Genomic DNA, 22,251 nt, shown 5'->3' on the forward strand with positions numbered 1-22,251 from the left:
TGGTGAAACCCCATCTCTACCAAAAATACAAAAATTAGCTGGGCATGGTGGCACACACCTGTAGTCCCAGCTACTCAGGAGGCTGAAGTGGGAGGATGGTTTGAGCCCGGGAGGTGGAGGTTGCAGTAAGCCGAGATCACGCCACTGCACTCCAGCCTGGGTGACAGAGTGAGATCCCGTTTCAAAAAAAAAAAAAAAAAAGGTTTTTGCATCTACTTTCAGAGGGTTCAGGTACCTCTCACCACCAGTTCATTAACAGAACTGTAAATTTAATATTGTCAGACTACATCATTGCTAATGTTCCAGGGTCTGAAGCGGTGAGTACTGTCATCTGGGGGGCACTAAACAGGTGGGAGGGGGGAAGAAAGGACCCTGCAGAGGGAAGAATCACCCAACCTGATGCTCCAAAGTGGAGGCCGAGCTGCAGCTTTTCTCCCCTGCGTTCCAACTCCTGCCATGCCATGCCCAGCAATTCCCTGCCATCTTTGCTGGTTAGCTGAGGACCAGACTGGAGGAAGTATTGTGAATGAAAGGGTTAGTTCAGGTCCAGCAGACAACACAAGGCAAACTATGGGGTTGGTTTGTTACCAGCCCCACCCTTGAGGCATTCTGCTGACAGCAGTCAGGAGTTCCCCTCCATGCCTGGGTGGCCACCTCTCTTCCCCACCTCTGTGATGGCTCCCCCCTGCAGTGGGTCAGACTTAAAGAGGCCTGCAGGGCTAGACAGTGGTCTTTCATAGCATTCCACTTGAGGGAGTCCAGAGGACAGAAGGCAGCATAGTGGGGCTCTCACCTGCCCCCCACTCCCCAGCTCAGGTACCCTGGCCTGGAGGCTCTTTTGGGAAGGAACCAACAGTGCTGGCCTTTCCTAGAAGCAGATGCAGGAAAAATGCTGTGCGGATGCCTTATACCAGTCGATCTTAACAAGAACTGGGCTACCTCGTCCACTGGCTAGACCCTGCAAGGAGTCTTTGGGCTTGTAAGTATAGCAGAGGATGGACATCCTATGAACTCAGCAGGGTTTGGCTGTAGCACGCAACCTTCTGTCTCCTGGAGCCCATGACCAGGCTGGAACCTACCTATGCTTTCACCCTTAGGTGTGCCTGGCTCTAACCAGGTCCTGGAACAATAGGACCACAGGATGGTGCAAGACTTGTCTTGGAAAAAAACACGTAAGATGCTTAATTAGAACAATTCCTTTATTTGAAAACTGCTGGTATGAATTTCCTCCTTCCCTCAATTAGGCCAGAAACCAATCATGGGGCGGGCACAGCCTCTACACGAGGAAGTCCCAGCTTGCGGGGGCTAGGATGGAGCAGCCATGAGAGACACCTAGCCAAATGTCCATTTTCCCATCATAAACAATGGAGCAGGGGTCAGGGGGAGAACAGAGTGGTAAGTGAATGGCCAGAAACTCTAGAGGGGGTCTGACACCCACCTGGTGAGGTACCTCCGTGCCCCAGCCCCACTGAGGACTCAGGCCCCTTGCTTGGATCATGCTGCCCCATCGGGTGCTGCCCCTGCCCTCTTCCTCTGAGTTCTAACAACACAGACACCAGCGCCTGAAAGCCCTGCCGCTGCCAGGGAGTTAGAATTCTGGCTGCCTCTACTTGGGAATCTCCTTCCATGTGTGGATCTGCAGAACATCCAGATGGGGCCATCCCACCTCATGATCCATTCACTCCCAGTGGGATACAATGGAACTCAACCTTGGAGACTGGAGCCCAACAGATTAAGGCAGAATTCTCCTTGCTTTGGAGGCAGGTCTGCGGGGAGGGGGCGAAGTCTAGCTGCCCCTCATGTCCCATCCCAGTGAGGGTACTTGGTTTTGCACAGCTAAGCCCGGGAGCTTCCTATATCCCGTCTGCTGAGACACCAAGGGGTGTGGCCCGGCCAGCCTCCTGACATGGTTTCCACTGACCCTCTGAAAGCCCCTGCAGCTCAGCCTTTAAACCTCCGTCCATCTCGGAGTTCAGATCAGCCATATGCCTTAGGATGAGTGAGGCTGCAGGTGACTCTTCCCTGTGAAGGTGAGATCCTTGAAGGGAGGGGCTTCTGGCCCACAGAACTTCTGTGCCCCCAACAAGGAGGACTGTCCCTTTGACACCCTGGCCAAGTACAGCTCCAGGGTCTTCAGCAGCCGCTGTGGGCTCTTGGCCAATACTTCCAAGTCTGCAACAGAGAGAATTGGGGAGCAGAAGGCTTGAGGGGGGTCTCGGTGACACAATAGTCAGGGCCTCAAGCCTAGCAGCTCTAGGGAGCACCCCCAACCCCTATCCCATGGAGAGAAAGGTGAAGGAGCCTCAGATGGAGAGATCACCAGAGAGGTAGGCCAGGGAGCCAGATACAGACACAGGGACCATACACTCTACCTTGTCCAGACAGTTGCAACTTTGAATAGTCCAACTATTGGACCCCAACTCCCAATTTTTGATCAGAATATATGCTCGTCATAAGTATAAGGCCAGAAAGGGGCAACAGTCAGGGCAGAAAAAGGAGAACTAGCAGGCTCCAGGGGGTGGGTGATGGAGATTTTGGTAAGCTGGAATTTGAGAAAGTGTGGATGGGGAAGAACTGCAGCCAAAACCAGTCTAGCAACCACCTTGGACTCTCTGAACCTGGGACACTGTGCATTCAGGAGCCTAGGCCTCCCCAGAAGAAAGAGCACACCTCTGAGGACAAAGCTGGAGTCTGAGATGGTCTTCCGCTGTGTCCTCCAGACACGTGCAAGGTGGAGGAATGTGGCGGCATAGAAGCTGTTCACCACGGGGATGACCTTCTGCTGCCGATTACACTCTCTGCAGGAAGAAGGTGGGGTGACCTGCTCAGCAGTGGATGAAGGCTGAGACCTGGGTGCCCTCCCACCCGCTCTCCCCATTTCCCCAGGGGAGCCAGCCCAAACCCAGGATGCCCCCACCATTCCCCAGGAGCCTGACATCTAAAGCCACGGGTGGGAGGAGAGATGTCCTGGGGAGACTGGTGCATGGGGACTTTGTCCAGGCCCTCTAGGAGCCGGCAGGTGGAGTAGAGCTGGGGAAAATGAAGCCAGAGTCGGGATGAACCAGGCTTTGCTGGGTCACTCTAACCAGCTGGTGTTTGGGGACTCACCTGGAGAGACACTCCTCTCTCAAGGCCTGGATGGCGATGTGGGTGATGTTCACCGACATCAAACAGAAAGGGAATTGCTGGAATGGAGGGGGCGCCCAGTCAGCAGCAACTCCAGCTCTCACTGTGTTTCCTGTCATCTGCAGCCTGCTGTGGCTCGCAGGCAAGCACAGCCCCAGAGGCAACAGCTGATATTATTATTACTCCCACTTAATTTTCCCAATAATCTTCTTCCCATCTCACAGATGAGGAACTAAGGCTCAGTGATCTTAAGTAACTTTCCTAAGGCATGGGAACCAGGATACCAGCTGAGGTTATTTGCTCCAGAGCTGGTGTTTATAACCCCCATGCTAGCTCTCCAGCCTCTTCATCATCAATGAGCTCTCCTTGGCCTGCAGCAGACCCACCCCCTGGGCCCACATCACCTCCTGGTGTCAGGATGAAGACAGAAGAGAAGTTCAGTGCTCTAACTAGCCCTACAGGTTCTTAAAGTCTCTTCTCCCCTTCTCTGGGCTTCTGGTTGTTTGGCTGCTCATGAGCACCTCATACTAAGGCAGACAGAGAGGATGCACGTGGGTAGGTCATCCTGACTTGCGGGCACACCCCGTTTTGTGATAACACAGAGGCCTGAGAACCGGCTGTGCAGGTCAGAAGCGGAGAGGAGGCAGCCTGAGTCCAGCAAGGGAGCTTCACCAGGACGGGCCTCAGAATCCCCTACGGGGGCGCCTTTAATGCTCTACGTTTAGTCAGGCAAGCTCCTTTCTTTAATAACAATGAAACCAAGCTTGCCTAATCGCTGAATGGAAAGGGCCTTTTTTTTTTTCAGGGAACTTGCAGACATGACATGTTATTTTCCCCTGTTGCACATACACAAGGGCACCCGGTGAGAGGAACACATAGACCAGTGCATTCCTTAGTACAGAACAAGAACCAAGATCTATTTATCCCACCTGCTTCCCAGTTGAAGAAAATTCCATTACATTATAGTATAGAACTGTACTGCCCAGTATGGTGGCGACCAGCTGCATGTAGCTATTTAAATGAATTAAACATTAAAAACAAATACAAATTCAGCTCCTTAGTGGTACCAGCCACATTTCTAGTGCTCAGTAGTCATGTGTGCTTAGTGGCTGCTGTACTGGATGGCACATTTCCAGTATCTAGACCACTTCTGTCACTGCAGAAAGTTCTGGACAGGGTTGAACTGCAGAAGGTCTTCTGGCTCCACAGAGATTTTTCTCAGGGTCTTCCATGACACCTGAATTCCAGATCTTGGCCTGGGCTACCTGGTAGCTGTGTGTCCTTGAGAAGGCCACCCAACCTCTGTGAAACTCAGCCTTCCCATCTCTCAAAATCAAAAAGGAAATAAACTTTGAGTGCTGTGCAGAAAAAAGTTAAAACAGCAGGCCTGAAACTCCTTAGAGCCTGAGCCTTAGAAAATTCTTAGATCAGGCCATGGCTGGCTGACAGGTGAGAACTTGGATTTTGAGATGGTTCCCATCATTTCCTAACATTGTTCCTCAACTGCTCAGGCAAACAAGATAGTTTTTGCTGGCTGGGCCCAGAGCTCACAATCCAGCACTTTGGGATTACAGGCGGAAGGATCACTTGAGTCTAGGAGTTCAACACCAGCCTGGTGAGATCCTGTCTCTACAAAAAAATTTTTTTTTTTCAAAAAAGCAAACACAAAAAAGATACTTTATGCAGAACACCAGCTTTCCCTCTATGATTCTAGAATTTTGGTATGTGCCAGGCAGAGGATGCCTACATGACCAGCATGTCATGGTAAAAACTTTGAGTACAGGGTACCTCTAATGAGCTTCCCTGATTGGTGACATTTTACACGTGTTGCACAATTTGGCAGTGGAAGAATGAAGTGCGTTCTGTGTGATTCCACTGGGAGAGGCCTCTTGGACATTGGCACCTGGTTTCCTACAGACTTTGTCCCATGCACTTCTTCCCTTTGCTGATTTTGCTTGCACTGTACTAAATCAGAACTGTTAAGTATAACTATAAGTAGAGTCCCTTGTGTCTCTTAGGAATCATTGAACCTGTGGGTGGTCTTGGAAATCTAGCGCTAGTGCCACACTGGGTAGAGTCAAGTCACTAATCATTACAACAACTCCATGAGACAGATTTTTTTCTTTTTTTTTTTTTGAGATGGAGTCTTGCTCTGTTGCCCAGGCTGGAGTGCAGTGCAGTGGCGTGATCTCGGTTCACTGCAACCTCTGTCTCCTGGGCTCAAGGGATTCTCCTACCTCAGCCTCCCAAATAGCTGGAACTATAGGCACGTGCCACCACGCCTGGCTAATTTTTGTACTTTCAGTAAAGACCGGGTTTCACCATGTTGGCCAAGCTGGTCTCGAACTCCTGACCTCAAGTGATCCGCCTGCCTCAGCCTCCCGAAGTGCTGGGACTACAGTCATGAGCCACCACACCTGGCCTTATGAGATAGATTTTGTCAACTTTTTTTTTTTTTTTTTTTTTTTTGAGACGGAGTCTCGCTCTGTGGCCTGGGCTGGAGTACAGTGTGGCCAGATCTCAGCTCACTGCAAGCTCCGCCTCCCGGGTTTACACCATTCTCCTGCCTCAGCCTCCCGAGTAGCTGGGACTACAGGCGCCCGCCACCTCGCCCCGCTAGTTTTTTGTATTTTTTAGTAGAGATGGGGTTTCACCATGTTAGCCAGGATGGTCTCGATCTTCTGACCTCGTGATCTGCCCACCTCGGCCTCCCAAAGTGCTGGGATTACAGGCTTGAGCCACCGTGCCCGGCCAACAGTTAACATTTTATCCCACCACCCATCTCACAGAGCTGCTTTGAGCATTACTTAAGATCACATGTGCAAAATACTAGGCAAAGCACCTGGCCCAAGTAGGTATTAACAAATGTTCATCATTATTATCCTTGCCTCAATATGAGTAGCTGAGAACAGCATTGGTGCTGACCTTCATGTACACCTCTGTACCTTCATGTATTGCCTATTTAATGATCATATATACTTGCATAATATCATCCCTTCCCTTGATTTTTTTTCAACCTAAAAATAAATATGAGAAGAACAGTATAGTAACAACATTATTAACAGAGGACCTGGACTTAATGTTCATCCATTCTCAGGAAAAAATTTTTTTTTTTTAAGACGGAGTTTCACTCTTGTTACTCAGGCTGGAGTGCAATGGTGCGATCTCAGTTCGCCACAACCTCTGCCTCCCAGGTTCAAGCAATTCTCCTGCCTCAGCCTCCTGAGTAGCTGGAATTACAGGCATGTGCCACCATGCTTGGCTAATTTTGTATTTTTAGTAGAGACGAGGTTTCCCCATGTTGATCTGTTGATTAGGCTGGTCTCAAACTCCCGACCTCAGGTGATCTGCCTGCCTCGGCCTCCCAAAGTGCTGGGATTACAGGCGTGAGCCACCACACCCAGCCTGGGAACATTCTTAAAAAGCCCACTTATTGGCCAGGCGTGGTGGCTCATGCCTGTAATCCCAGCAATCTGGGAGGCTGAGGTGGGCGCATCACTTGAGGTCAGGAGTTCAAGACTAGCCTGGCCAACATGGTGAAACCCCGTCTCTCCTAAAAACACAAAAGTTAGCTAGGTGTAGTGGTGGGCACTTGTAATCCCAGCTACTTGGGAGGCTGAGGCAGAAGAATCGCTTGAACTCAGGAGGCGGAGGTTGCAGTGAGCTGAGATCGTGCCACTGCACTCCAGCCTGGTGACAGAGTGAGATTCCAACTCAAAAAAAAAAAAAAAAAAAAAAGCCTACTTATCAAAAAACGGTAAAAAATTGGATTTCAGATCTACATGTCTCCTTTCCTTCAGAAGTTCCCTCAGACCTAAGAAGCATTGTTTAGAGCTAAAATACTGCACTGAGGCTGTGCTTAGGAAACTGACTAAAACACAACAGAGGAACTCAGACCTGGACATTTTTATGCTTCCATTTACAATTTAATTTATCCTCATGCCTCACATTTGGGCTTAAAAACCTTTGTCTGGCCGGGCGCGGTGGCTCAAGCCTGTAATCCCAGCACTTTGGGAGGCCGAGACGGGCGGATCACAAGGTCAGGAGATTGAGACCACCCTGGCTAATATGGTGAAACCCCGTCTCTACTAAAGAATACAAAAAAAACTAGCTGGGCGAGGTGGCGGGCGCCTGTAGTCCCAGCTACTCGGGAGGCTGAGGCAGGAGAATGGCATAAACCCGGGAGGCGGAGCTTGCAGTGAGCTGAGATCCGGCCACCGCACTCCAGCCTGGGCGACAGAGCCAGACTCCGTCTCAAAAAAAAAAAAAAAACCTTTGTCTGCTGAAACAGGAAGACCAGAGCATCTTTTGTGGCTGCTGCTGACCTGGCCCCAACCCTGAAGATTCCAATTGAGTGGTTCTGATGGGGAAAGTCTAAGCATCTGCACTCCCACTGCTAAGTGACCCTTCAGGGTGTGCTGCTGGCTGGGAATCAATGCTGTACAGAGCCCACCGCCACCACCAGGCCAGGAGACAGGGCTAGGCCCAGCTTCACCACTCACAAGCTATGGCTTTGTTCAGAAACATTTGGACTCTCTTACCTGCACATTCCTCTGCTGCAAGGGGAGATTGATGAGGCTCATCTCTGCCCTACCTCTCTCACAGGATGGGCGTGTTGATGGAATGGAGTGATGGAAACTGCTTGGAAAACTATACAAATTGTTGTCTGTAAGTAAGCATTATTTCTGTGTGTGTGTGTGTGTGTGTGTGTGTGTGTGTGTGTGTGTGTGTGTTTTGAGACGGAGTCCCATTCTGTCGCCTAGGCTGGAGTGCAGTGGTGTGAACTCAGCTCACTGCAACCTCCGCTTCCCAGGTTCAAGGGATTCTCATGCCTCAGCCTCCGGAGTAGCTGGGATTACAGGCATGTGCCAGCAACCCAGCCAAACTTTTGTTAGAGACAGGGTTTTTTTATTAGAGACAGGGTTTCGCCATGTTGCCCAGGCTGGTCTGAAACTTCTGACCTCAAGTGATCCGCCTGCCTTAGCCTCCCAAAGTACCAGGATTAAAGGCGTGAGCCACCGTGCCCAGCCAGTAAGCATCATTATAAAGTGCTTCCTGGCCTGCCAGCAAGGAACCCGATGCATGGTGCCTCTCTCGGTGCGACTGTGCTGTAGCGCTATTCTTAGGACAGCGTGGCTGAAGCACTTCCATACTACTGGGACGGATGGGAGTCTGGGAGTCCCCCTAGCATTTGCAATTTTGGACAATTCTCCTTTAACAGGTTGTCCTATGGGTACCTAAAACTTCAACTCTCTCCTTAGGAGAGCACGAGACTGGCTGCTGGCAGGGCTATATCCCCCAGCTGGTATTCTGATCTTATAGATTCTCTCCTGGAAAACTCTTTGTTTTCAAGATTCATGAGTGTTGCCAGTCAAGTTAAATTTTATTTATTTATATATATATATTTATTTATTTATTTATGAGACAGAGTCTTGCTCTGCTGCCCTGGCTGGAGCACAGTGGCATGATCTCTGCTCACTGCAACCTCCGCCTCCTGGGTTCAAGCTATTCTTCTGCCTCAGCCTCCCGAGTAACTGGGATTACAGGTGCCTGCCACCATGCCCGGCTAATTTTTGTATTTTTAGTAGAGACAGGGTTTCACCATGTTGGTCAAGCTGGTCTTGAATTCCCGACCTCAGGTGATCCACCCGCCTCGGCCTCCAAAGTGCTGGGATTACAGGCGTGAGCCACCGCACTCAGCCAGCTCTAACCTCTTAACAAAATTTTTTTTTGAGACAGAGTCTGGCTCTGTTGCCCAGGCTGGAGTGCAGTGGAGCGATCTTGGCTCACTGCAATCTCTGCCTCCCGGGTTCAAATGATTCTCCTGCCTCAGCCCGGAGTAGCTGGGATTTCAGGCATGTGCCATCACACCTGCCTAATTTTTGTATTCTTAGTAGAGATGGGGTTTCACCATGTTGGCCAGGCTGGTCTCTAACTCCTGACCTCAGGTGATCTGCCTGCCTTGGCCTCCCGAAGTGCTGGGATTACAGGCGTGAGCCACTGTGCCCAGCCCTCTTAACAAATTTTTAAGTATATGATACATTATTGTTGACTTTACTGCTATTGCTTCTTTTTCCTTTTTTTTTTTTTTTGAGACGGAGTCTCGCCCTGTCGCCCAGGTCGCAGTGCTGTGGCGTGATCTCTGCTCACTGCAACCTCTGCCTCCCGGGTTCAAGCGATTCTCCTGCCCCAGCCTCCCAAGTAGCTGGGATTACAGGCATGCACCTCCACGCCCAGCTAACTTTGGTATTTTTAGTAGAGATGGGGTTTCACCATGTTGGTCAGGTTGGTCTCCAACTCCTGACCTCGTGATCCACCTTCCTCAGCCTCCCAAAGTGCTGGGATAACAGGCGTGAGCCACTGCATCCAGCTTGCTATTGTTTCTTATTGTCTGACGTGGAGTAAATAAAAGTCTCTAATGAATTCCTCAAAGGCCAGCAGGTGAAGGGATAAGAAACAGACAGGTGAGAGTGGCCAGTCTAGGTGTGTGAAGACTGAAGTACGCAGGATATCCTCTCTCATCTTGCTGTTCCTTCTGCCTGGACGCTCTTCCCTGACATCTGAGTGACTTGCTCCCTCACCTCATTCAAGCCCTTCTTTCAAAACAAATGGGGGATTCTAAGCCGGCAATATACCATGGTTTCTACCATGGTTTCCATATTTCTGCAGGCAGATCTTACAAGAGAGCCTTCGTAAGCCACAAGAAGGAGACCTGAGGTCAGAGATGACTGATCTCTGAGACTTCGAGACTGATCTCAGCTGGAGGACTCTGAGGAAGCCATTTCCCCTGTCTGGTCTCTGTTTTCTTACCTCTAAAATGAGAGGGCTGGACCAGTGATAGCTAAGATACTCCTCAACCTCTGGGCATCTGATATAACAAAGCAATGTCCCTGCAAGAGACCACACTGTTTCATAAGCTAACAACCACAGTCCTCAAACTTGACCCAGATATTCCCTTCCTGAATCATGAAGACCAGAGAATATGCCTACTTCCTCAGTTTGTGAGGTCCCAGTATATCTCCAGACCAGATACTCACGAAGGCCCACTCTGGTCCCCTCCAATGTGTCCCGGAATAGACAGGCATATGGGAAGCCTTGAGATTTAATGGGTGTTTCTTCTACAAAGATAGAGATATTCAGTACAAGTTAGAAATGAAAAACTGCTTGGGTGGCAGGAACTGTATGAGTATTTGTTTTGCATAGAAAAAGTTTCAGATTCAAGAATGGATCCACCTTGCTGATGCTTGTGAGTGTGTGTGTGTGTGTGTGAATGTGTGTGTGTGTAAGCAGATATGTATTCCACTGATTTAAAAAACACAAGATAGTGCCTAATGTGCCTGGCACTTTACATTGTTTATCTACAACTTGGGACACCTCTATGAGGTTGAAATTATTTTCACATGTTATAAGAGAGGAAGCTAAAGTGTTTCTTTGTGTGTGTGTGTGTTTTTTTTTTTTGAGACGCAGTCTTGCTGTGTTGCCCGGTTGGAGTGCAGTGGCATAATCCCGGCTCACTGCAATCTCTGCCTCCTGGGTTCAAGCGATTCTCCTGCCTCAGCCTCCTGAGCAACTGAGAGTACAGGCACACACCACCACGCCAGGCTAATTTTTGTATTTTTAGTAGAGACGGGGTTTCACCATACTGGCCAGGATGGTCTTGATCTCTTGACCTTGTGATCCACCCGCCTTGGCCTCCCAAAGTGCTGAGATTACAGGCGTGAGCCACCACACCCAGCCCTTTTTTTTTTTCTTAAACTCACATCCAGTCCATTAGAAAAACCTGCTGGCTCTACTCTCTTAAGCCCATATACTCGACATTCTACATCCAGAATCTGACCACTTTGCACCAACACCTCTGAAAATAATGCTGGTCCAAACCAGTATCATCTCTAACTTATTACAAAAGCCCTCACTGGAAATTATTCTTAACTTAGCAGTTGGTAGGATCCATTTAAAAAAAAAAAAAGTAAGTTGGATTGTGTCACTCGGCTGCTCAAAGCCCTGCAGTGGCTCCTCATTTTACCCAGCGTAAAACCTAGAGTCCAGAGTCCTTTTCATAGCCTGCTAGGCCCTGTACCCTCTGGCCCATCACCTCTATGACGCCTCTCCTACTGCCCTTCCTGTGTTCTTTCCACTCCAGGTGGCTTCCCTACTACTCATTAAAGGAATGCTAGACACATTCCTTTCTTGAGTCCTTAGTTCTAGCTAATCCCTCCGCCTGGTGTGTTCTTCTCCCAGATATCAGCTTGGCTAACATTCCCACCTCCAAGGTTTGGTTTAAGTCTCACCCTCTCTTGACAGCTACCCTGACCACCCTATAAAAATACTATAACCACCTCTTCACATTCTGTCAACTCTATCCTATTTATTTTTTCCTTAGTACCTATTACCTTCTAGAGCACTCTATAATATATTGCTATAGTGAGCTTATGGTCATCTCTGCTGGAAGAATCTTTGTTTTATCTTTGATGTATCCCAAGCACCAAGAAGAGTAACTAGCACCAAGGGATGTTGAAAAAAATCTTCGTTCAGTGAATGAATGAATCCTAGGTCCCATGAATATGGGATAGACAGATGGCAGGAAACAGGTCAAATTTGTTTTCTAAAATGGAGAGACTATTAAAAAATAAAATTAGCTGGGCATGGTACCACACACCTGTAGTCCCAGCTACTTGGGAGGCTGAGGTGGGAGGACTGCTTGAGCCTGAGAGGTCGAGGTTACAGTGAGCTGTGATTGTGCCCTGCATTCCAGCCTGGGTGACAGGGTGAGAATCTGTCTCAAAAAATAAAAATAAAAATAAGATGGAGGGATTGCCACCTTTTGCTACTTGAGAAAACTATAAAACCCAACACCAGAGGGCAGGTCCAGACAGAGAAAGAGGAGCTACCGAAGCACCTCTGGCCTGTTGGTAAGCCTATGGCTCACATGACTCATGGAGGTCCATCTCCTCCTCTTGGACACGTGAAGCCTAACTCTTCTCTTTCAGGGCCAAGAGACGCTACCCCTGTGCAAGGGATTTCCTCAGGGAGGGCAAAGAGTTGAAACAGCAACATCACAGCTGTGCTTGCTACTTTTGTACATTGTCTCTAATTTTCCCAGTGAGCCAGCTGAAGTTTCTATTGTGAAAAGAAAATATCTTGGGTTCCCCAAATCACTAAACTAAAGGGAAATGTCAAGCTGGAAACTGCTTAGGGTAAACCTGCCTCCCATCCTATTCAAAGTCACCCCTCTGCTCACTGAGATAAATGCATATCCGATTGCCTCCTTTGGAAAGGCTAATCAGATGCTCAAAAGAACACAACATTTGTCTCTTATCTACCTATGACCTGGAAACCCCCTCCCTGCTTCCAGTTCATCTCACTTTTGCTTCCAGTCCTCTCACCTTTCCGGAGGAACCAATGCTCATTTTACAGTGTTAATTGATGTCTCACATCTTCCAAAACCTGTAAAACCAAGCTGTGCTCTGATGATCTTAGGCACATGTCATCAGCACCTCCTGAGGCTGTGTCACAGTCGTGCATTCTCAACCTTGGAAAAATAAACTTTCTAAATTAACTGAGATCTGTCTCAGATTTTCAAGGTTCACATTTTGGTAACTATGGATGGATTCTGAGTGGAGATGCCCCTACCTTTGACAAATCTCCTATCAGTGCTTGGTACCAGAATGAGCTAATTTTATGGCTCAAACCAATAGGACAATTTGCTGAGGAGGGTCTGAGAGCACCCCCCTCCAGAGAATCCCTGATTTCCCCAAATTTGGTGAAGATCTTTGGCTGGGCGCAGTGGCTCACACCTATAATCCCAACACTTTGGGAGGCCAAAGCAGGTGGATCACCTGAGGTCAGGAGTTAAAGACCAGCCTGACTAATACGGTGAAACTCTGTCTTTACTAAAAATACAAAAAATTAGCTGGGTGTGGTGGCGGGCACCTGTTTAACCCCAGCTACTCAGGAGACTGAGGCAGGAGACTTGCTTGAACCCGGGAGGTGGAGGTTGCAGTGAACCAAGATTGCACCACTGCACTCCAGCCTGAGTGACAGAGTGAAACGCCATCTCAAAACAAACAAACAAGATCTAAAGTTTATTTTGTTGTACAACTCCTCTTTTTATTTGGAGTTTTACTTGCTTTTAACAAGGAAGGCAAGATTTCCTATTTTGATGACAATGGAAGGCAGGTGACTCCTTTCTGGAGTTTGAGCTCACTTCTAACAGGGAAGATGAGCTGGTTTTTTTGTTTTTGTTTTTGTTTTTTTCCTGCTTCTAGGATGGTAGACAGCAGTCTACAGCCTGAGACCCATCCCTAGATAAGTAACTGAATTATCTTGTTTTTAAATTAAGGTTATTACATCCATGTATCTTTCTGTATGTGCTTTTAAAGTGCTGGCCGGATGTGGTGGCCCACACCTGTAATCCCAGCACTTTGGGAGGCCAAGGCGGGTGGGTCACCTGAGGTCAGGAGTTCAAGACCAGCCTGATCAACATAGTGAAACCCCATCTTTACTAAAAATACAAAAATTAGATGGACACGGTGGTGCGCACCTGTAGTCCCAGCTACTCGGGATGCTGAGGCAGGAGAATCATTTGAACTGGGGAGGTGGAGGTTGCAGTGAGCCAAGATCACGTACTGCACTGCGGCCTGGGTGACAAAAATGAGATTCTGTTTCAAAAAAAAAAAAAAAGGCCTTGCGACATTGAGTTACAGGGCTTTAACTCCCGGGTCTAAAAAAGAACACCATGTCCTGCCAAATCTTTTTTTTTTTTTTTTTTTTTGAGATGGAGTTTTGCTCTGTCCCCCGGCTGGAGTGCAGTGGCATGATCTTGGCCCACTACAAGCTCCGCCTCCTGGGTTCATGCCATTCTCCTGCCTCAGCCACCCAAGTAGCTGGGACTACAGGCGCCCGCCACCACACTCAGCTAATTTTTTGTATTTTTAGTAGAGATGGGGTTTCACCATGTTAGGCAGTATGGTCTCGATCTCCTGACCTCGTGATCTGCCTGCCTCGGCCTCCCAAAGTGCTGGGATTACACGCGTGAGCCACCGCACCCGGCCCTATGTCCTGCCAAATCTTAAACATTGACAGCAATTAAAGCCTCAACTTCAAGCCTGGTAGAAGATGCCAATCAGGATAAACTGCATCCCTAAGACACAGGGCCAGAAATTAAAGCTACTCAACTCCTCAAGGCCCAGGGACTCTTGCGGAAGAGGTGGGTGCATGAGATTGTAAGAGCTGATTTTTGAAAGATAAAATAGGTAAAGTTTCTTTATAAATTAATCATGAATGTCAAAGGTACACTGATGCAAAAGCAGCACATGACCCCCTGTGTCAAATTAACAGGATTTTCTTGAAGCATTAAGCAACTCCTTAAGAAAGGTTATAAAGGTTATAAAAGGCTTATGGAAGTTATATCTTTTTTTTTTTTTTTTTTTTTGAGGCGGAGTCTCACTTTGTCGCCCGGACTGGAGTGCAGTGGCCGGATCTCAGCTCACTGCAAGCTCCACCTTCCGGGTTTATGCCATTCTCCTGCCTCAGCCTCCCGAGTAGCTGGGACTACAGGCGCCCGCCACCTTGCCCGGCTAGTTTTTGTAATTTTAGTAGAGACGGGGTTTCACCGTGTTAGCCAGGATGGTCTCGATCTCCTGACCTCGTGATCCGCCCGTCTCGGCCTCCCAAGGTGCTGGGATTACAGGCTTGAGCCACCGCGCCCGGCCTGGAAGTTATATCTTATGGTCAAGATTAAAATTTTATAGATTGTTTATAAAATTTTGAAAAACATTTAATTGGCTTCATGCTATTTTTATTAGGCCTTATTGATTGAAAAGTCAAGTCTCTACTCTCAAGGAATGGATATTTTCACCTTCTTTTTGAAATCCTTGAGTTATCACTTTGGTTAAAAGAATAACTTATTTTACAAGGACCTGTGATCCTATTTTGTGATGTCAAGTTTTAAACCTTTGACATTTGACAAACTTTCCAAAATCAAATCATAAATTATGTCTTTTTCTGACCTGATTAATCCTTTAAGATATAAGCCTCCATAATGTCCAAAAATGACATAATTTGGCTTATTTGGTATAAAAATTATACAGGAGGCCGGGTGCGGTGGCTCAAGCCTGTAATCCCAGCACTTTGGGAGGCCGAGACAGGTGGATCACAAGGTCAGGAGATCGAGACCATCCTGGCTAACACAGTGAAACCCCATCTCTACTAAAAAAAAATACAAAAAACTAGCCGGGCGAGGTGGCAGGTGCCTGTAGTCCCAGCTACTTGGGAGGCTGAGGCAGGAGAATGGCGCGAACCTGGGAGGCGGAGCTTGCAGTGAGCTGAGATCCGGCCGCTGCACTCCAGCCTGGGCGACAGAGCAAGACTCCGTCTCAAAAAAAAAAAAAAAAATTATACAGGAAGCATTGTCAAATATGAAATGGTGTATTATTTTCTTCGGGCTGTATTTGTAAAAATATGTTATTGGTATGTGTTCTAAAATTATGGGAAACTCCTATAATTCTGATATAACTTAGTGTACATTATCAGTAATAATTATAACTGTTATGCTAAATTATTGTGTGCCACAGAGGTAACAAATTTCCTTATCAACTGTGTCTTTGGATGGCTTTCCTAAAACTTTGTCATCCACAGACAATTGTTGTGTTGCTTGGTCCTCTTTAGAAGGTGGTTTTATAATCAGCTGTAATAGGCCGGGCATGGTGGCTCATGCCTGTAATCTCAGCACTTTGGGAGGCTGAGGCGAGCACATCACTTGAGGTCAGGAGTTCAAGATCAGCCTGGCCAACATGGCAAAACCCTGTCTCTACTAATAATACAAAAATTAACCAGGTGTGGTGGCAGGTGCCTGTAATCCCAGCTACTTGGGAGGCTGAGCAGTAGAATCGCTTGAATCTGGTAGGTGGAGGTTGCCACGAGCCAAGATCGCACCACTGCACTTCATCTTGTGCGACAGAGCAAGACTAGTCTAAAAACAAATGAATAATAATCATCATCTATAAAGGGGCTCTTGAATGCAGGTTTCTGATAACTTTGGAGATTGTGACATCAGAATAGAGGAAAAACTTTCAGATTCATGGAGAGCTCAAATGCTCATGAATATCAAAGCAGAACAGGAATTAACTACATGGACTGAAATAATTTTTTTGGCTTTTTGCTTAAAACATTGCTGATCCTTTGTTTTGTTTTTCAGAGTCTTCAAACTTTTCTTTTGAGCTATTGACAGCTTTTAACAATTTAGTATACTCCTATGACCAAAATTTGGAACATAATTGTTTCTCTCTATCTAATTTCTCCAGGATTTGGAAACTATTTGTGAGTACTCTTAATTTATGGCAATATAGTTATTTGCATAAGTACCATAAGAATCTATTTTCACTGGTAACAGGACACAACTGGAGAAACTGATTATTTTACCAAGGCTTTGACTGGAACCGTGTTCTTTCTTTTAAGGAATCAAACTTGATTTACGGAGCCAATAAAGCCCTTGGGAAACTGGCCTCATATTTTGTGTACACAGTCCCTGAACAGGGTTTCTGACTTGTGTTAAGTAAAGAATGTTACTTTACGACAGGCCCAAGAGCCCCAGATTTATCTTGGAACCTCAAGAGGAGAGGAAATTCACCCAACTCATAGATATTTGATGGTACAAATCCATGGCAAGGCTTGGCTTTAAAAAAGTCTTGCCTGAGATTCCTTCTAAATAACAAAGTTCCATCAAAGTCAATGTTTTAAAAAAGCCTATGTTTAAAATAATTATTCTTGCTGTATTTTATACAAATAATCTGGCCAAGTATTATAAAGCAAATCGGTCCTACCATGATTGTCTTTAGTAAAAACAAGAAACTGGAGAAAGAAAAATTATGTTTTAAAAACTATAGTACACCTGTCATGAGATCCTAATATTGCCTAATGTTTTTCAATTTTAATAATTTTCTACAGTTTGGGCTGAATTCTAATTTTCTTGGCTACAAGTCTTCAAAATAATGTTTTTGGCCGGGCACGGTGGCTCACATCTGTAATCCCAGCACTCTGGGAGGCTGAGGTGGGCGGATCACGAGGTCAGGAGTTTGAGACCAGCCTGACCAACATGGTGAAACCCCGTCTCTACTAAAAATACAAAAATTAGCTGGGTATGGTGGCGTGTGCCTGTAATCCCAGCTACTCAGGAGGCTGAGGCAGGACAATCGCTTGAACCCGGAAGGCAAAGGTTGCAGTGCGCGTGATCGCGCCACTGCACTCCAGCCTGGTTGACAGGACAGAGCGAGACTCTGTCTCCAAAAAAACAAAACAAAATAATGTTTTCAATTTCTTTTCCTCTTTTTTTTTTTTCCATTTTTCTAATTTGGAGTTACTGAAAACTAAGCCGTGCTTTCTTGCAGCCCTGCAAACTGAAGCCAGACAACTTCAGAAGAAAATAACAGCAACCTATTTACATACATAAGCCACATTCATACCTGCCTACTGATCTAGACTTCAGAGTAATGTGGCCTATATTGATTTTCCAGGATTGTTCCTTTGTTTGTTGTTTTCTCCCTTTCTCCCCGTATTTTCTCTTCACAGGACATGAGACTTCATAACCTTCCAAAAATGAACTTTCCTAATAACTCAGAACCTACCCGTCTACGAATAAACCATCCTAGCTATAAGAGATCAGATGAAACCTAAGACCAGAGATTCATTTTCTTCTAAAATGCTTTCTCCAAAAGATTTCAAAAAAGAAAAGGGGGAAAATGTGAAAGGAAAATATCTTGGGCCTCCAAAATCACTAAGCTAAAGCGAAATGTCAAGCCAGGAACTGCTTAGGGCAAACCTGCCTCCCATTCTATTCAAAGTTGCCCCTCTGCTCACTGAGACAAATGCATATCTGATTGCCTCCTTTGGAGAGGCTAATCAGAAATTCAAATGTAATCATTTATCTCTTATCTACCTATGACCTGGAAGCCCCCTCCCTGCTTCAGAGTCCTCCTGCTTTTGCTGCTAGTCATCCCGCCTGGACCGAATGAATGTTCATTCTTACATATGTTAATTGATGTCTCATGTCTCCCTAAAATGTATAAAACCAAGCTGTGCTCTTACTATCTTGGGCATGTATCATCAGGACCTCCTGAGGCTGTGTCACGGGCGGGCCTGTGTTCTCAACCTTGGCAAAAGAAACTTTCTAAATTAACCGAGACCTCAGATTTTTGGGGCTCACACTGTAAAAAGTAGAGTAGAGGTTCCTCTTCAAAGACTTTCCTCCCCATCTACTTAAGTTAAATAGTAACTTCTCTTAGAAGCAAAATTTATTCAAAGACCTCTGCTAACATTCTTAAACATCTACTAGCCGTAATAAAGAAATCAATGTACTTTATGTTCTTAGCTCCCACAATTTAGCCTAAGTATTGCCCTGGCATGCTTATACTAGTCCAAGCAAGCATTAAGTGATAGCCTGTTCCTCATCCTTATTTGAAGGTGTTTTTACCTTTCTCAGCATTCCACAAGTTACTTCCCCCTTCCTTTGTTCTCCTCTGCCTTTGCCTCTTTTAAAAAGTTCTAAGTTGCTAGCCAATCAGGACAAATACAGAATGTGAAGTCCTGTTCCAGCCAATAGAAACCGGACACAGCAGTAAAGTAGATGGGTCAAGTTATAAATGACCCTGTCTCCTTTATTCAGTGTACTCTCGTGGCAAAACTGCTAGCTACTGTACCCTTTCTGTAGAAAGTAAAAAAATAGCCTTGCTGAAGAAATTAACGTCCAAGTGCTATTTCTTTTTTCTTTTTTTTTTTTTTTTTTTGAGACAGAGTCTCGCTCTGTCGCCCAGGCTGGAGTGCAGTGGCCAGATCTCAGCTCACTGCAAGCTCCGCCTCCCGAGTTCACGCTATTCTCCTGCCTCAGCCTCCGCAGTAGCTGGGACTACAGGCGCCCACCACCTCGCCCAGCTAGTTTTTTTTGTATTTTTTTAGTAGAGACGGGGTTTCACCGTGTTAGCCAGGATGGTCTCGATCTCCTGACCTCATGATCCGCCCATCTCGGCCTCCCAAAGTGCTGGGATTACAGGCTTGAGCCACCGCGCCCGGCCTCAAGTGCTATTTCTTTACGGCAGCAAAGAACAAGCATTTCTAACAATACTATGATTTCCATTCCGCAGATGAGGGAATCAAGGCTCTGAGGAGTTCAGGAACTTGCTTGAGCTACACAGCTAATAAATGGTAGAGTTCATATTTCAATGCAGGTCAGACTGATGGGGAAGCCCATTCCTGGTTTGTTTCAGCTGTCCTGGGAGCCCTCTGGGTCACTCAGGTCCTAGCTCCACAGCCCTTTCCTTTCCTCTGGCTTCCCACCAAAGTCTCACCTGGATGTGGTGACGAGACAGGTGGAAAATCTCCTGTGCCATCAGCAAGGTCTTTGAGTCCATCACCAGGTACAGTAGATGCAGGAGGGCAAGGAAGCCTGCGCCTCTCAGGTCTGTGGCTGGATTCGCTCCTGTAACAGAGGCCATGAGGAAACAGGGTGTGGCAGCGAGCAATGCTTTAAGAGCTTGCTGTGGGAAGCTGCCCTGACACTGGCCTCTTCCCAGGCTAGGAGAGCATGAGCAGCACAGGTCCACTTTCTGCCACACTTGTGGGGCTCATTCTAATGAGCTAAGCAGGGGCTATGTACCAAATGGGGATCCCAGCGCCCTGGGGCAGCCTCCCACATTAGTTTTCTTGCTGCTGTCTGTGACCCTTGACAGTTACTTCTCCACAAAACAACCAGAGTGATCCTTTACAAAAAAGGCTGAATTTACAGTTCTGGAACAAGATGAATAATGTACTTTCTGCCTATTCCTCCCACTAAGTACAGCTAAAAGCCGTGGACATTACTATATAAAATAAACAGAAGACTCTGAAAGGAGGGAAGACAGACTTACTAGGAATCCTGAGAGCTGAGAAATGACTCTCTGGTGAATTCCTGGGTTTCTTTTTGCCTAATATATCCCAAGTGGTGCTGGAGAAGACAGCAACCCAGAAATGCCAATGGGAGCAGACTAAAAAGCCCCAAGGAAAGCTGCTCTCTCTAGCCAAAGAGTGGAGAAAGAGGCAGTGTAGCAAGACAGAAAGCTTTAGCCAACACCCACCCTACTGCAGCAAAACACCACAGAGAAAACTGTGGCCCTATCCCCACTCTTCTCCAGAAAAGGCGGAGTAGGGACCCTAGACTTCCATCCTGGCCTGTCAAGGCACCCTTAGCTCCACAAGGGTAGCGTCAGAGAAGGCCCAGCGGGGAGCTGGGACTTTATCTTTCCCAGGGGTAAGGAGCCCCCTTGCCTCCTCTGCAATGTGGAAGTCACATAGGACAAGTAACGAGGTACCCCTGCCCCACCAGCCATGTTGGCCAGGCTGGTCTTGAACTTAATATTAGTATAAGCCAGATGGGATACCTGGACTTCCACCCCCACCTGGCAGTAACAAGGTGACGCCCCTCCTTCCCCTGCTGGCACAGTAACAGAGGAGGCCTGCTAAAGTAGATTTAAGTAAGATCCAGAGTCTCATACAAACTATCCAAAATGTCTAAGATACCATAAAAAAATCACTTGTTACACCAAGAACTAGGTAATTCTCAATTTGAATGAGAAAAGATGATCAACAGACACCAACACTGAGATAACACAGTTGTTGGAATTATTTGACAAGGAATTTAAAGCAGCTGTGGTAGGCAAAATAATCCCCCCACCCCACGATGGCCATGTCCCCAGAAGCTATGACTATGTTATGTAACATAGCAAAGGGGATTAAGATTGCAGGTAGCATTCAGCAGATCAGCAGAAAGGGAGATGATCCTGGACTGTCTGGGTGGGCCCAATGGCATCGGAAGTGTCCTTAAAAGTGGAAAAGAAAGGCACAAGCCCAGAGCCAGAGAAAGAGTTGTGAAGAATGGGGCTCAGAGAGATGCTGTTTCTGGCTTTGAAGACGGAGGAATGGAGGTGGCCTCTAGAAGCTGCAAAAGGCAAGGAAATGGATTCTCCTCCAGAGCCTCCAAAAAGAACACTGTGCTGCCAACACCTTGATCTTGAACACAGGTTCTCAGTGAGACCTGAGTCAGACTTCTGAACTAGAAAACTATAAGATCATAATTTGTGTTGTTTTAAGCCACTAGGTTTGCGGTAATTTGTTACAGCAATGACAGAAAATGACTATAGTATCTACCATAAAATGCCTTTGGTAAGCAATTATGAACAAATACACTTTGAAAAAATGAAAGAATAGAAAGTTTCAGTAAAGAAACAGCAGATATAAAGAATAACCAAATAGAAACTTTAGAACTGAAAAATAGAATAACTAGAACTAAAAACTCTCTGGATGGGGTCAACAGGAGAACAGAGACAGCAGAGGAAAGAATCAGTGAACTTGAATATGGGACAGTAACAATAGAATTACATAATATGAACAACAGAGGGACAGAAGAGCAAAAACCAAAATGAACAGAGCCTTAGAGATCTGAGGCTATAACAAAGATTTTTAAAAATGAACAAAGATAGCATTTGTATCATTGGAATCCCACAAGAGAGGACAAAGTGTGGAGCTGAAGAAAGTATTCAAAGGAATCATGGCTGAAAATTGACCAAATTTGGCAAAAGACACAAACCTACAGACTGAAGATGCTGAGCTAACCTCAAACAGGAGAGGCCCAAAGAAATCCACACAATGACACATCACAGTCAAATTCCTGAAAACCAAAGACAAAGCAAAGATTTTTTTTTTTTTTTTTTTTGAGACGGAGTCTTGCTCTGTTGCCCAGGCTGGAGTGCAGTGATGTGATCTCAGCTCGCTGCAACCTCCGCCTCCACCTACCAAGTAGCTGGGACTATAGGCATGTGCCACCACGCCCAGCTAATTTTTGTATTTTTTTAGTAGAGACGGGATTTCACCATATTGGCCAGGCTGGTCTCGAACTCCTGACCTCATGATCCGCCTGCCTCAGTCTCCCAAAATGCTGGGATTACAGGCGTGAGCCACTGCGCCCGGCCAGCAAAGATCTTTCTTTTGAGACAGAGTCTCACTTTGTCACCCAGGCTGGCGTGTAGTGTGATCCCAGCTCATGGCAGCTTCCACTTCTTGGGCTCAAGTGATCCTTCTGCCTCAGCCTGCCCAGTAGCTGGG

The 22,251-nt window shown here is 46.7% G+C and overlaps 1 protein-coding gene and 1 long non-coding RNA gene across 2 annotated transcripts in view; one reads left to right on the plus strand and one right to left on the minus strand.

Moving 5' to 3' along the window:
* Positions 1-189: 189 nt before the first annotated feature.
* Positions 190-17,892, plus strand: LOC115894216. Its single transcript, XR_004054241.1, has 6 exons — positions 190-979; positions 1,098-1,172; positions 2,721-2,811; positions 7,732-7,794; positions 16,322-16,443; positions 17,511-17,892. It is a non-coding gene; the product is annotated as an uncharacterized LOC115894216 (long non-coding RNA).
* The window catches only part of ELMOD3 (ELMO domain containing 3), a 33,281-nt gene continuing 12,228 nt past the window's right edge, over positions 1,199-22,251 (minus strand). Inside the window, exons 6-9 of the mRNA XM_030920705.1 lie at positions 19,464-19,594; positions 3,109-3,185; positions 2,671-2,798; positions 1,199-2,172 (exon numbers count right to left, since the gene is read on the minus strand). Coding sequence (XP_030776565.1) covers positions 1,991-2,172; positions 2,671-2,798; positions 3,109-3,185; positions 19,464-19,594 — 518 coding nt within the window. The 3' untranslated portion in view covers positions 1,199-1,990. The remainder of the gene's footprint in view (positions 2,173-2,670; positions 2,799-3,108; positions 3,186-19,463; positions 19,595-22,251) is intronic.

Source organism: Rhinopithecus roxellana, chromosome 17 (assembly GCF_007565055.1).
Source record: "Rhinopithecus roxellana isolate Shanxi Qingling chromosome 17, ASM756505v1, whole genome shotgun sequence".
Lineage (NCBI taxonomy): Eukaryota > Metazoa > Chordata > Mammalia > Primates > Cercopithecidae > Rhinopithecus > Rhinopithecus roxellana.